The 15,183-nt window shown below is 44.7% G+C and overlaps 1 protein-coding gene across 3 annotated transcripts in view; it reads right to left on the bottom strand.

Annotated features, from left to right (window-relative positions):
• The window catches only part of LOC147903741 (protein PHOSPHATE STARVATION RESPONSE 2-like), a 44,769-nt gene extending 29,922 nt beyond the window's left edge, over positions 1–14,847 (bottom strand). For 2 of the 3 annotated variants that reach the window (XM_087400982.1, XM_087400990.1), the window contains exons 1-3: positions 14,761–14,847; positions 14,535–14,630; positions 14,203–14,437 (exon numbers count right to left, since the gene is read on the bottom strand). In XM_087400982.1, the coding sequence (XP_087257108.1) occupies positions 14,203–14,428 (226 nt within the window). In that variant the 5' untranslated portion in view covers positions 14,429–14,437; positions 14,535–14,630; positions 14,761–14,847. The remainder of the gene's footprint in view (positions 1–14,202; positions 14,438–14,534; positions 14,631–14,760) is intronic. The other variant, XM_087400998.1, reaches the window with a different exon arrangement.
• Between the last annotated feature and the right edge of the window lie 336 nt (positions 14,848–15,183).

Here is a 15,183-nt window from a genome sequence, read left to right as displayed (position 1 = left end):
CAGGGAAGGTCTCCTAGATGCAACTTGTAATCATTTCACTGTGAAATATAAAGAAATACCAAAAGGGGCGCCACGGTGTTTGGGGCCAATCGGGTGCACTTGTCTATGTTTGTTGAGCTCTATTTGGATGCATTCCAGCTTATGCCAACTACAGTCGAGGGACATACAGGTTCAGCCTAGCATCCGTCTGGAGCAATACCTGGTGCCCATGAGGGGGGTCATGCCTCCACCTCCTTAGGACGGACAGCTCACAAGGTATCATAGGGTCGCTTGGGGATACTTTATGTTCACCCGAGGTGCTGTTGGCGATAGTATTTCTGCCATGAGACCCCTATGATGAGTGTACTAGTCACTCCTGTTGGTTATGCCTTATTAATGGATTCACGTGCTCTCCTAGACCATATGTTCATGGCCAGTTGTATATTATTGTATAAAATTGGATGGGTTATTCATGCCCTAACTCTTTCATTGTTATTTGCTGTAATTTGGAGCAGCAAACCATTATGTTTGCTGTTTCAAGAGGGGTATGTCACATGGACGTGAATTTTGTAAGCAAATAAGTTATGACTAAGTTTGTAACCAGTTTGGCCATGGGGGAATGGCCTAGAGGAGTAGTGAGTTTTTGAAAGCCCCTAGTGTTAGCATCTAACTGGACACACTCGCTAGACCTAACTATTAGAATCAAGGCATGGCATCACTTTGACCTCGCGGAGGGGTGTGACGGAGCTAGGAAGTTTGCCCCCACATAGATTCCCAAGTTTCATGTGGGAAGAGGGGTTAAAAAGAATTAAAAGGTTGCCCCTAGACAGTACCAATGTTTGTCATTGGTTGGTGGGGTTAGAGCCTTTAAAAGTTGCCCCTAGGAAGCCAATGTTTCCTTGGTACACGGGGTTAGGGGTGCCACGTGTCAGGCATGCAGCCCATCACCTCCACTTTTAGCATCTCCCTCCTATTAGGGCAGCTGGCGTCCAGTTCTAGAACTCTCCATCTCCTCCTTCTCCTTCTAGCCGCACCAGACCTTCTCCAAGTGGCTGGTTGCTTTTTCGTTGCTGGTTTTCTCTGTTTCCTTGCTCTCCATCCCTATTGCACGCAGTCCAAGCCCGCCGGGAGCACCATCTGCAAATCGCCGGAGCCTTTCCTGGCACTGATCTGCTGCTGTACGATGGATTTTTCAGCCTGTCATACTGACAAACATTTCGTACGGACTGTACGGATTCTTTCCAGGCTGCGGGGATTATGTACGGACTGTATGGACAGGCCGTACAGCCTGTACGGACCCTATTGCAGGCATCTTGTGCTTGCACGCAGCCCGAGGCTCGTTTTTCTTGCTGCGAATTAGGGTTTTTGGCTGCAAAACTCTGTTCTGAGGTAGTGTGGGGCAAGTGTTTTTGGTTGCAGCCCGTGCTGTGGGTGCACAATCCCGGATTTCCAGCCCAGTTTCTCTTTGCTTTCACTTTGAGATTTATTTCTAGTTTCTATATTTGAGATTCTCTACGGGATTCTCCGGGTCTGTTGCAATCACCTAGTTACAGAGGGTGAACTCAGGTTGATACCAGGTTGTTGAGGTCAGAGGATGCCTATGCCTTGCTCTAGTAGTTGGGATGCACAATTTGCCAGTTCGACGCAGTGTGTGCCTAGTGTGGGCCGGTGAACAATGATAGCTAGTGGGATCAGTTCAGGGTGCGCCCTAGTTGTAATTTCGCTATTACTTTTCACTAAAGAAGAATAAAGAAATACCGCAAGGGGTGCCAAGTGTTTGGGGCCAATCGGTGTTGCTATGTGATCATTGAGCAGGGGCATTCTAGCCTCACCTGTATTTTCTTATGTGCTATTATTTGATGTGGTGTGTTTGATTGTTAGAATTATAGATATAATTCAGCAGTGACCAATGTAATTTAATAAGCTAGTTAGGGGCACTTTTCCCTCTTTAAGAGGTTTTTCCCCCTAACCGCAGTTAGTTCACTAACTATGGTTAGTGACTACTAAGGTTTTGTCACTAGGACAAAACCTTATCTCTCACTCATTGAGGTGTACTCTTCACACTCTTCTATTGCAACTCAGCTTTCAGCTTCCAAGCTTTCAGCTCTCACTCTCTTGCTCTCTCTCACTCTCCATTTTCTCACATTTGGTATCAAAGCATTTGATCCCGCTCCCTGCTTCTTCCCCGTTCAGCTCTAGCTGCATCTGTACCTGCAGACTCGAAATCCGTACCGTACCTACATACCTTACCTGCCGTACCACTGCACCTACAGACTCGAAATCCATACTGTACTTGCTCGCCGTACATCGCGTACCGTACCTATTGTACCTTACCTACGCCCGTACCGTAACATCCGTACATCGCGTACGTACCGTTCGTACAGCTCGCAGAGGTTGTCCGTACATCGCGTTCGTACTTCGCCGTACAGTGCCGTACCAACCGTACAGCTCGTTGTCTTCGTCTGTACCAGCACGTGCGTCTTCCGTACTGTCAAACGTACAGTACTTCCGTACTGGACCTGCTTCCGTACAGCAAGTAGTCCTTTGATTTCGTACAGGAGAACCTCGCAGGTGATCTTTGGCAGGCGCATTTTGCAGACAGCCATTGTTTGGCTCAGTTTTTTGGGAGTACATTTGGGGCATTTTGTTTGTTGCAGACACAGCAATCATTTTGTAGCTTCGGAGCTACACTTGGAGCAAACATTGCAGATTTGGTCTGAAATTTGGCGCTTTCTGCTGAAATTGCAAAATTTGGGGCTTTCAGTACTTCTACCCCTTTCTGGTTGCAATTTCAAGCTCGAAATTTGGGGCTTTCAGTTCTGCAGTACAATTTCTTGAAGAAATTTGGGGATTTTGTAATTACACTGCAATCTCGCAATGAAATTTGGGGCTTTTGCAGACAGAGCGCAATTCTTGCAACATTTGGGGCTTTTGATCAATTTGCCCCTTTCCGGTTGCAATTTCAGGCCTATTTTGGGGCTTTTGTGTTGGGAGAGCAATTTCTGGAGTTTTCAGTTTATACTGCCTTTCTTGGAGTGTTTTGCAGCAGTTTTGGCAGATTTTGGAGAGTTTTTGATGCTTGGACAGATTTCTGACAGTGCAAGTACAGAAATCTGAGTTGCATTTATAGCCAGTGCTTGGCTGGAATGCAGAATTATGGCATGCCCGATATGGCCACATGCATTACAACAGCTTGATGACACTTCAGAAGTATTCCATGGTTGATGCATTGCCACCTCTTGAGATACCTCCTCCACATGCCTGTGAAGGGTGCATTTTGAGCAAGATGCATCGATTTCCCTTCAAGAAGGATGGTTCAGTTAAAGCTGTCTGCAAATTACAGCTTATACACAGTGATGTCTGTGGTCCCATGAGGACTCCATCATTGGGTGGTCATCTCTACTTCGTTACATTTATTGATGATTACTCCAATTTCACTTGGGTTTTTGGGCTCAAACGCAAATCAGAAGTGTTCACGGTGTTTAAACACTTTTCAGCCATGGTTGAAAATGAAACCGGACTCAAGATACAGACATTGCGCACAGATAGAGGTGGGGAATACTTGTCTACAGAATTTGATGCTTTTCTGAAAGGCAAAGGTATTGTGCATCAGCTCACAGTCAGGCTGACCCCTCAGCAAAATGGCAAAGCTGAGAGGAAAAATAGAACTCTCATGGAGATGGACAGATGTATGCTGAAAAGCAAACACATGCCTCACAAATTCTGGCTTGAGGGTTTGATGTGTGCCAATTACATTTTGAATCGGGCTCCCACTAAGGCTTTAAAAACAAAAACTCCTTATGAGGTCTGGAATGATAGAAAGCCTTCAGTGGATCACTTCCGAGTCTTTGGATGCCTTGCTTATGCTCATGTGCCAGTTGAATTTAGACACAAGTTGTCAGATAAAGCCATCAAGTGCATATTTGTTGGGTACAGTGCAGAAAGCAAGGGGTACCGTCTCTACAATCCTGCTACACGCAAGATCATAGTAAGTAGAGATGTAATATTTTCTGAAAATTCAGCTCACACTCAGGCTGAATTTCAAATGCTACCCATTGCCTTGGATTCCCCTGCTGATTTTTCTGATGCAAATCAGAATTTACAGCAACCTCCAAATGCTTTAGTTCCGCCACAAGATGTCTTGCCCCCTCCACAGGCAGTGGAACAGTTGGTGCAGCAAGAAATTGCAGACATACATGCAGCAAAAACAGTCCCAAACTGGCTGTTACAGACTCTCAGGGAGAGTAAAATTGATGCTCCGTTACTTGGCAGGACTTGCAGTGCAGCAAGGCACATGGAAGGTGCTAATTCAGTGGAATCAGCATATGCAGGTACTCTTCTTGATGAGGAGGAACCTACCACATTCAAAGAGGCAAAGGACAATGTGCATTGGATGAATGCCATGCACGATGAGTTGCAGTCCATTGCAAAAAATCAGACTCGGGATGTTGTAGACTTGCCACCGGGTAAACATGCCATTGGCACACGATGGGTTTTCAAGGTCAAACGGAAGCCAGAGGGCTCCATTGACAGATATAAGGCAAGGCTGGTTGCTAAAGGCTATGCTCAGAAAAAGGGCATAGATTATGAGGAGACATTCGCTCCTACATCCAGGATGACCACCATCCGATCAGTTATTGCAATGGCTGCACACTTTGAGTGGAATGTTCATCAGTTGGACATAAAAACAGCCTTCTTAAATGGGGACTTGCTGGAAGAGGTGTATGTCAAACAACCTCCGGGCTTTGAAATTACAGCAAATGCACTTCAAGTATGCAAGCTCAACAAAGCTTTATATGGGCTGAAACAGGCCCCTCGTGCATGGTATGCCAAGATCCATGCCTTTTTGACCAGCAAGGGGCTGCACAATAGTCCTACTGAGAGCACCCTCTACATCAAGATGGATGGGGGGGAAATTTTAGTCATCCTTCTTTATGTCGATGACTTACTGCTCACAGGGTCCAACGAAGACAAAATTGCAGATTTCAAAGCTGATTTGCAGACCAACTTTGACATGTCAGATTTGGGGCTGCTTCACTTTTATTTGGGGATCCAGTTCTCTCATGAGAGACGTGGCACTGTTATGTCTCAGTCCAAGTATGTTCAGAAACTCTTGGACAGATTTAACATGCATGATTGTAAGCCCATAGCCACTCCCATGGAGCCGGGGCTGAAACTCACAATGCATGATGCAGGAGAATTAGTTGATGCCACATTTTACAGTCAGGCTGTTGGATGCCTCATATATCTCTACAACACTAGACCTGATATTCAGTTTGCGGTATCTCAGGTGAGCAGGTACATGCACAGTCCAAAAACTATGCATTGGCAGGCAGTTAAGCGCATCTTCCATTATTTGCAGGGCACGAAGTCTTTTGGCATGCTATTTCCCGGGGGGGGGGGGGTGACTTGCAGATGCATGCCTACAGTGATTCAGATTGAGCTGGTGATTATGATACTAGGCAGTCCACTAGTGGCAATTGTTTCTTTTTGGGTAAATCTTGCATTTCCTGGCTGAGCAAGAAACAATCTACAGTGGCTACCTCATCATGTGAAGCTGAGTACAAGGCAGCTTTCACAGCAACAGTTGAATGTGTCTAGCTGCGACGTCTATTTGCTGATCTCCATCTGTCTTTGGAGGGTCCTTCTCCAATTCTCACTAATAGTCAGAGTGCCATTGCAGTGGCAAAGAATCCAGTGTTTCATGCTCGCACAAAGCACATTGAGGTTCACTATCACTACGTCAGAGAGAAGTTGCATGCAGGAGAGATCAGTATGATCTTTGTGTCCACACATGACAACGTTGCAGATATTTTCACCAAAGCACTACCACGTGAAAAGTTTGAGGCATTTCGTAGTGCCCTGAACTTATATCTGTTTGGTGATTGATCAGCCTTGTACATGACATTGGCACTGCAGGGGGGTGTTAGAATTATAGATATAATTCAGCAGTGACCAATGTAATTTAATAAGCTAGTTAGGGGCACTTTTCCCTCTTTAAGAGGTTTTTCCCCCTAACCGCAGTTAGTTCACTAACTATGGTTAGTGACTACTAAGGTTTTGTCACTAGGACAAAACCTTATCTCTCACTCATTGAGTTGTACTCTTCACACTCTTCTATTGCAACTCAGCTTTCAGCTCTCACTCTCTTGCTCTCTCTCACTCTCCATTTTCTCACATTAATTGGGTGCTAAGCGGCTGTCATTGACGGTGTGATCAGAGATAGTTGTGGTTTACCTCCCTTTGGGGTTCCAAAGGCCGGTTACAATGTGACCCTCTTCATCCATAGGTGGCAACTCTAGAAGAACATGGACATGCTGTCCAACGTGTGGTTTCAGCAAAGACACATGGAAAACATCATGGATCTTGGAGGCACTGGGTAGCTCCAACTGATATGCTACCTCTCCAACCTTGCGAATGATCCTATAAGGACCGTAATACATATGAGCAAGCTTTGTGTTGAAATTACCTTTCAATGAGGCATAACGGTTCAATGCACATAATCTCCCTCTTTGAAAGACAAATCTCTCCTGCGTTCATCTGCATATTTCTTCTGCTTGGCTTGGGCATTTTGCATATTCTTTTTTGCCAACTGCAGAGGGGCATCCATCCTCTCCAAGTCATTCCATGCTTGCTGATTTTTCACAGCCATGTCAGCAATTGAAGAAGGCATCCCGACCTTGTATCCGTACATTGCCTCAAACGGGCTGATGCAATGGAGAGATGCTTGGTACTGTTGTAGCAAAATTCAGCAAGTGACAACCATTTATCCCAAGACTTATGAGTATCATGACAAAAATGCCTCAAATATTCCTCCACCCATTTGTTCACCCTTTCCGACTGTCCATCAGTCTCAGGATGGTAGGCAATGCTAGGTGTGAGTGAAGTACCCACTGCTGTAAATATCTCCTGCCAAAAGTGACCCATAAACTTTGCATCTCTGTCACTGACAATTTCCTGAGGGAAACCATGATGCTTAAAGACATGATCAATGAATTGCCAAGCAACCTGTGATGCTGGGTCTTGATGGGTATGAAATGGGCCAATTTTGTCATTCTATCCACCACAACAAATATGTTGTCCCATCCCCTCTCTGTAGAAGCCAATCTTGTGATCAAATCCATTGCTATGTGCATCCATTTGCCCTCTGGAATGGGTAATGGCTGCAAGAGACCTGCGGGCAATTTGATGTGCACTTTATTTTGTTGGCAAGGCAAGCATTCAGCCACGTATTTAACCACATCTCTCCACATGCATTCCCTAGTAAAGCTCTGCTTGATTCTTTCATATGTTTTAGTGATACCTACATGTCCAGCCATGGGAGAAGAGTGCATTTCTTGCAAAACCAGCTCGCGGTATTATAAGTCTGGCACTAAATAAATCCTGTCTTGGCACCACAACAGCCCATTATGCAATTTGAAATCCGGATAACCCTTTCTGCAAATCTGAAAATATGGGAGCTGCTTTAGAATTCTGCATATACTCTTCCTGAATGCCATGAATCCACTCCTGAAATATGGTGGAGATAGCATACAAATTGCAAGCCCACATCCTGGACAAGGCATCTGCAACCACATTTTTCTTCCCTTTTTTGTACTCAATGTCAAAATCATAGGATTTGGACTGCAGCCAACCACCTCTTCTGCTTGTATGACAAATTTCACTGGGTGAGGAAGAATTTGGGTGTCCTTTGATCTGTTTCACCTTAATTTTACTTACGTACAAATAGTGGTGCCATTTCTTGAAAGCATGCAAGATAGCCAGCATCTCCTAATCATAAACATGGAAATTGAGTTCTTTGGCATCAAACTTCCTGCTTTCAAAGGCTATTACCACGTGTTCTTGCCTCAAAACAGCCCCCAATCCTTTGCCACTGGCATCTGCCTCCACAATGAAAGGACGCGAAAAATCAGGGCATACCAAGAAAGGTGCATGAGTGAGAGCAAATTTCAGGTCTTCAAAGCTGCACGGTGCTTCCTTTGACCACCCAAAAGCATCCTTCTTCAAGAGGTCAGTAAGAGGAGCTGCCCTCTTGGCAAATTTGCGAATAAAGCGCCTGTAGAAGAAAGCAAGACCTAAAAATCCTCTCAACTGGGTGGGATTTTGTGGCTGTGGCCAATCTTTGATGCATTTCTCACCTTTGCAGAATCCACCCGAATGCAACGTCTACTCACAATATGCCCCAAGTACTCAACCTCCGTTGCCGTAAAAGTGCATTTGCTGGATTTTGCATAAAGTTGATGCATCCTCAAAATTTCCAGCACTTGCTTCACATGCTTAATGTGCTCTTGTCTATCCTTGCTGTAAATGAGGATATCATCAAAGAAAACCAACACGCATCTGAAAAGAAGTGGCTGCAATATCTTGTTTATGAGTGCCTAGAAGGTGGCCAGTGCATTGGTCAATCCAAAAGGCATCAACTTGAATTCATACAAGCCCCGTTCTGTGCGGAAGGCCATCTCGTGTTCATGTCCTTCTTTCACCCTGATTGGATGGTAACCAAACCTCAAATCTATCTTCGTGAAAAACTGAGCACCCTTGAGTTCATCCAACATGTCATCTATCCTGGGGATTGGAAACATGTTCTTGATAGTGGCCTTATTTAGATCCTTGTAATCAATGTACATGCGGTATGATGCATCCTCCTTCTTCACTAGAAGCACCGGAGATGCAAAAGGAGAAGTGCTATGAGAGATGAAGTTCTTCTCAAGCAACTCCCGCACCTATACTACCACTTCCTCCCGCTCAACCTTAGAGAGACGGTATGGGGCTTTGTTTATGGGTTTACTGCCATGCTCTAGAACAATGGCATGATCCACATCCCTCTTGGGAGGCAATAGGGATGGCATATCATCAAATACATCAGCAAACTCTGATAGCAACTACTACATATCACAATCCTCAACACGGGAAATGCTACCCCCCTGAAATGTTGACACATTCAATGCGTAGAGGGCATGCTCCTTCTTGAGCTCTCTGGCCAATTGCCTAGCTGAAATGACCTACAATTTAGGACTTGCAATGCCATGCAATGCTACAATTCTACCCTTGTGGAGAAAGCTAAGTGATAGCGCATTTAAATCCATGCTGATTTTACCCAAAGATTTCAGCCAATCACAGGGCAGGACAGCATCTATTGGGCCCATATCCAGTGCCAAGAGATCTCCAGCAAATTCATAATCCTCAGAGAGCTTGATCCTTGCATCTTGGCAACAAAATTTACTGACCAAATGCTGTCCATTTGCCACCTCTACTCTCAGCCCATGATCAATCTCAATAGCAATCAGTCCCACCTTCTGTAAGGTCTTGGAATTGATGAAACTATGAGTGCTATCGCTGTCCACAAGCATGTGAACAATCCTGCCATTAATTTGTCCTTTCAATCTGAGAAGAGATAGCATAAATAGCTTGCTGCGCATGAGAAAAGATAGCATAAATTGCTTGCTGTGCATCCCAATAGATCTCCTCGTTCATAGGAGCATTGCCATTTGCATTCTCTCGCGCAACAAAAGGCATAGCAACCTGATGCTCCACATGAAAGGCTTTAGGCCAACAACCTCGCATGTTACATATGGGCTGAGTGTCATCGGAATGTGTACCATGCATATTATGTTCATTAGCACCACCGGGATCAAAGGGGAAATCAGCCCCCTTCGTGGCTCCAACACCTGGAGCTTCTTCCACGACCTCATTACACTAGCCTACATCATGTGTGTCCTTGTGTAAGTGTTCTAACCTCTGTTGGTCTTGCAGGTAGCTTGAAGATGGAGATCGACATATACCTCCAAGTCAGCTTAGGCTAACCTTCTAAGGGTTGTTTCATTTGGTATCAGAGCCTACTCTATTCTCTATCTTTGGATTGTCTCCTTATTTGCTTTGATTCTATTCATGTTTCCATACTTGAACGAGAGGATAGGTGGTGTGGAATTCAATGTTCTAATTGATGCTATATGCTTCAAACTTTGTGAGTATCACGTAGCATCAAATTCGAGTTGCAATGGACCTAGCATCAAATTGGAATTATAGAGTGGCAACTTGCATGTGTCCTTTCTATTGGTTCATTGAGTTTGGCTATATGAACAAATGCTTATGCTCTTTGCATGAAGATTTAGTGTTTTAGTGTTGGCCTCTATGGAAATCACATGATCTATATATTGTGTGTAACATAGAATATAGAGGGTTATTTGTTGAATTGCACAACGTGCCTACGAGCTATTGTTTGCCAATTGATTCATGTGACAAAACGATACACAATGGGTTTAGTAGCCCGATGTGTCGATGATTGCTAGCATGGACTAGATGGGTGATTAGTTGCATGGGGAGAAGATGTTGATTTTGCACAAATAATAGATATGAGGTTGGTCAAGGTCTTTTTTTTTTAGGTTTCTAATTCAAGGAACAAATGATGAGGTGTACTGGAGAATTCATGCACCTTCTAGTCGCTTGGTTGCCTCTAATGCATGAGAATAGCCTTTTTGCTCAATTTTAACTTCAATCCAAGACGATTTTTCCACAACTTTTTTTACTTGAGTTCACATGCAAGCCTACGTGAGTGCTCTCATACATGTAATGGTTGCGTGTAAGTTTGCATGATTGCTTGAGTTCAAAGGTTGCAAACTTGCACGCAACCATTGTAACTGATACCATACACAAGCTGATGGCCATCTGGGCGAGCATGCCAGAGCAGTACAGCCAAGGGTAACAGATAGGAGATGGCATACTAGTAGAGTGCCTTCCTTTGTTTGCACGCTTTACCCTTTGTAGTCAAAGCCAGAATGTTGTTCCACATAAACTACTTTAAGATCTCCGTTTAACAAGGCTAACTTCATGTCCGTCTAAAGAACCGATACCACTGATGTGAAGCCACTATGTTAATGCTTGTCATCCTTGCTTTCCAAGCAAAAATTCCCTCATCCTCACATCCTTTGGCCTCTACATACCCATTATCCACTCATCTATCTTGAACTTTTCAAAGAGACATTCAACTATTTCTTGGCTTTAAAAACCCTTGTAGACCTGCACTATGCTGCCCAAGCGGAGTCCATTTCAACCCTCATCTATTCTTGGATGTCCATCATTTTCCGCCCAGTTGGCTAGGTCTTCCCAAGTCAAAAGATCGCACCTTGCCAACCAATGACCTGACTCTAAAATCTTTATGTAACATTAGAGAAGGTAAATCTTCTTTGTTGGAGGAGCCCCTGTGGTTCCTGTTCAAGGATCCATGCATCCTTGACTTCTTTCTCCTCCACTTCATCTTTAGTGGCTGATATCATCAATGTTAGTACATCTCCTTAGGCTTCAACCTGATCTTGCCTCTCATGTTCATGGAAAAAAACATCCCTACTGATCATTATCTTCTTGGTGCATGGATTGTAGATTGGTAACCCTTAAATTGTACATTGTATCCATAGGTCCATTGGAGCAGATATGGGATGAAATGGCACAGATCACCCGTGTCGATTCAGCATTGACTCCACAGATACAATCAAGCTGAGTAGATGAGGAGGCACACCCTCAGCTGCGCCACCTCCATCCCTCACTCAATCGACACAACCCAAGCTTCAAGATCCTCCTCTCAAACAAAATATACTCCGGCCCAAATTTTAGAGCTGTTGTCAGTTGTCTCTTCTTCTAGCAACTGCCATCCCTTCTCCTTGCGATCGCACCTTGTTTCCTGGCTTACAGCCCCCTAGCAATTCTCCATTGCTCCTATTAATAAACCACTAGAAATGTCGCTGGTGGAAGTCTCTGGCTGAAGTTCCCCATGGGTAAGATCATAGTGGGCTACTCACTAATAAGCTTACCAAAGATGGAAGGCTCTACCTGGTTGTGTAATAAAAATTCTGCATGTTGCCCACTTGCATCATGTGTGGGATTCCAGTAAAATCCCCATCCAATAGTGTACCTTGGTGCTCTACCGACAAGGATGTAGCATTATCGTGCCCTATGAGATCACCTTCCTCGGAAAGAAGCTGATTGCCTTTGTCCTTCCTAATCCTCAACTTCTGTTGTGGCAAGTTTTTCTCATTCGCAATGGTAGCCTTATCTTGGTCTCCTTCAATAGCACTTCCATGTGCATTTTTTTCATCATTTGCATATATGCATTATTTGCTGCTGTGCACCAATGTCTTGATGGGAACAACCACTATTGAGACCAACAGGGCTGCTCGCCATCCGTATTATATGCCCATTTTCAAAAGTATAATGGAGCTTTGCGCATTAAAACCGCTTGCCCAGCTCATCCTGAATACTGTCCCTAATGAAGTGGCCAATTGACCTCTGGTGTGCTCCATTTAAACCGAAAGACCAGATTCTCTGCAATCACGATGCAACATCGACTGTCACCGTGGATCACCGCTGGGTCATTGGAAATCCTTCTAAGCCAGCACCCTGATGTTTGAAGTCTACTTTTGTCAAAGAAATAGCAACAGCAGGTAGCTTCTTGCTCCCAGCACAAAAACATATCCTTTACTGGATCATACAGTATCCATGGCACTGAACCTTGGTGTGCTCCATGGATCGCCGCCAGGTCATTGACAACCCAACTGAACAAGTTAGACTCACAGGCTGATGTTAACATCATTTAGAACTCTACTTTTGTCAAAGAAATAGCGCCTGCAGGTTGCTTCTTGCTAAACCACGAGATGGTCCCTAAACCCGGCACAAAATCATATCCTACACTAGACCATAGACAATCCAAAAATCATGCCAACTCTCAATCATAATGCCCATCCAAGGTGGTACCCCTCTAAAATGCGGCCACATCCCTGCATGTACCTTTGAGATACCTGAATACCCCATCCGTGCTGCCAGTCCAGTGACACCCAATGTGATTACCAATTATGACCAAGTCATCCACTGACAATGATGGGCACCCTCATGTGCCCGTCTGACAATGAGAAACGGTTACAGCATCTTAACACACTAAAGACAGAGATATGTCGCAATCTACTCTACTGTCAAAAGTCGGTGGAGACTGTGCAACAAATCCTTCTAGAATGTGCAGCCTACTCCACTTTACACATCTTAGGGGACCGCATAAATCCAGGAAGCCAATATAACTCCTCCCACATAAAAATTGGTTTTTGCTACTATCGTATGCAATCTCTTGGTCCCATAGATCGTATCGATCTCCCATGGACAGTAAAACAACCATAATCTCTCTCTCTCTCTCTCTCTCTCTCTCTCTCTCTCTCTCTCTCTCTCTATATATATATATATATATATATAAAATTTGGCTCGAACTATAAGGCAAGATGAGGCTATACAGCCACGGAAGAAGCTCTTCGTGTGGAAAATATTTACTCATATCATGACCACTGACTGCCACATGCCAATTTCATTGTCAGTGCCAACTGCCATCAGCCACAAAGCATTTGTAGAGCAGGCCGGAGTTTCTTTTGCTCCAACCCTCAGCGCAAAGCAACAGCTGTAAATGCTTTATCTAGAACTCCCAGAATCTTTGTGCATACCTTCTCTGCGTTTATGCGTTCTAGACCAAATGTGCAAAATTCACATTCATAGTCAGACCAGGCCCTGTCCCTTCCATATTACCGCACTATTCAAATGTTGGCCTGAGTTTATGTGCTCCATCATATTTGGCTTTATCCTCCCATATTGTAGTCCGCATGAGAAAAATCATAATCAAAACGATTGGTATCCGCCACCCATTAAGAGCTGCACGAATCAAATCATAATTCTTGCAATATCAATGTTATAATAGCTTGATTTTGCATCGAGACTATACAAGGCTATGGATACCCTAGCCACACGTCGTAGCATGATTGGGTCCTTGGAGCAAAACGTTAATGCTTATCTGATTAAGCCATGCTTAGCTCTCAAGCCTTATTTTTAACATAATAGCTTGATTTTGCATCGAGACTATACAAGGCTATGGATACCCTAGACATCCGTCGCAGCATGATTGGGTCCTGACAGCAAAACGTTAATGCTTATCTGATTAAGCCATGCTTAGGCCTAAAGCGTTATTTTTAACTAGCTTAGCAATTGACTTGGGAAAATGTGCAATCATACGAGGTCATGACTAGAAACTATTTCATCACCACAGAGAGCGACAACGAAAAATGAGATCAAAACGTAATTTTGTTAAAAGTTTTATCGCAGACCGTAAGCCTCAAGGCCTGGTGCGCACAGAGCAAAACTTTAAGAAAGATTATTATCAGTACCCCACAACAGAAAAAACGATGAAGACAGAATACTCACGTTCTGGACCACCGAGCTGAGTGACAGCTTCCACAAAGCGGTCGTGTAACTCCGAAGTCCATCTTAATCGCTGCTTTGTCGCTGCTGCAACAGCGGGCGCTACGCCCCCCCCGGCATTGTTCATGGCAATATTAGATCCCGTTGCAGGAATCGAAACCCGTTGCTCAGCTAGCGGACCTCTGTGGGGCACAAGACTTGTTGTAGAAAATTTCTTGGCCTGATACATTGTGCAGATCTGAAATCTCCCACTCACGCAATTTTAAATCTCCAACCAACATCCCTAGGCAACATTATGTTGTAAGGGCAGCATTCGACTGTCTACAAAATAGTACCACTTAGATTGCAGCATGCCAGCGAGGCTAGTTACCGCGACGCCAGAGCTCTCACCCTCGACAGCGTGGCTCCCGCGGAGAAGCAACCGAGAGGAGCTGAGGGTGCAAAATGCGAGCAGGAAAAGGCAAAAGGGTCAGCGAAAAAAGAGGATGAGCGGGAAAAGAGAAAAGGTGAGGGAGGAAAGGAGGAAGGGAGGAAGAAAAGAGGGGGAAGGAGAGGGCAAACCTGGGGGAGGAGGGGAAGGGGAAGCTGGGGAAGGAGGGGAGGAGGATGAGATCTGCGAAAGAAGCAGGGAGTTGGGGGAGAGATAGGAACAGAGCAAAACAGAGCTGATGAAGAAGAAGAGCGAAGAAAAAAAAAGAAGAGGACGAGGTTGAAGAAGACGACGATCGATGATGATGATGATGACGTCACGCTGACGATATCGAATATCACGCTTGTTGTTGCAGAAGTCGCCAAGCCAAGCTTTCGGTCCTCTTTACACTTAGCCCCCCCTGGAAGTCCCTTCACACCTACGCTCGTCAGCCCCCCCCCTTACTCTAGCCGTTTCCACTTCTCCTTCGGGCTTAGATGGACGGATGCAAAGGGACTGCACCTTCAGGTACGGTCCGGCAAGAGGGGATATCCAATCGGAATTCAGGATCATGT

This window comes from Dipteris shenzhenensis, chromosome 3, assembly GCF_047967505.1.
Source record: "Dipteris shenzhenensis isolate YYH24624 ecotype China chromosome 3, Dip_SZ_1.0, whole genome shotgun sequence".
Taxonomy (NCBI): Eukaryota; Viridiplantae; Streptophyta; class Polypodiopsida; order Gleicheniales; family Dipteridaceae; genus Dipteris; species Dipteris shenzhenensis.
This window is presented reverse-complemented; position numbering and strand designations above follow the sequence as displayed.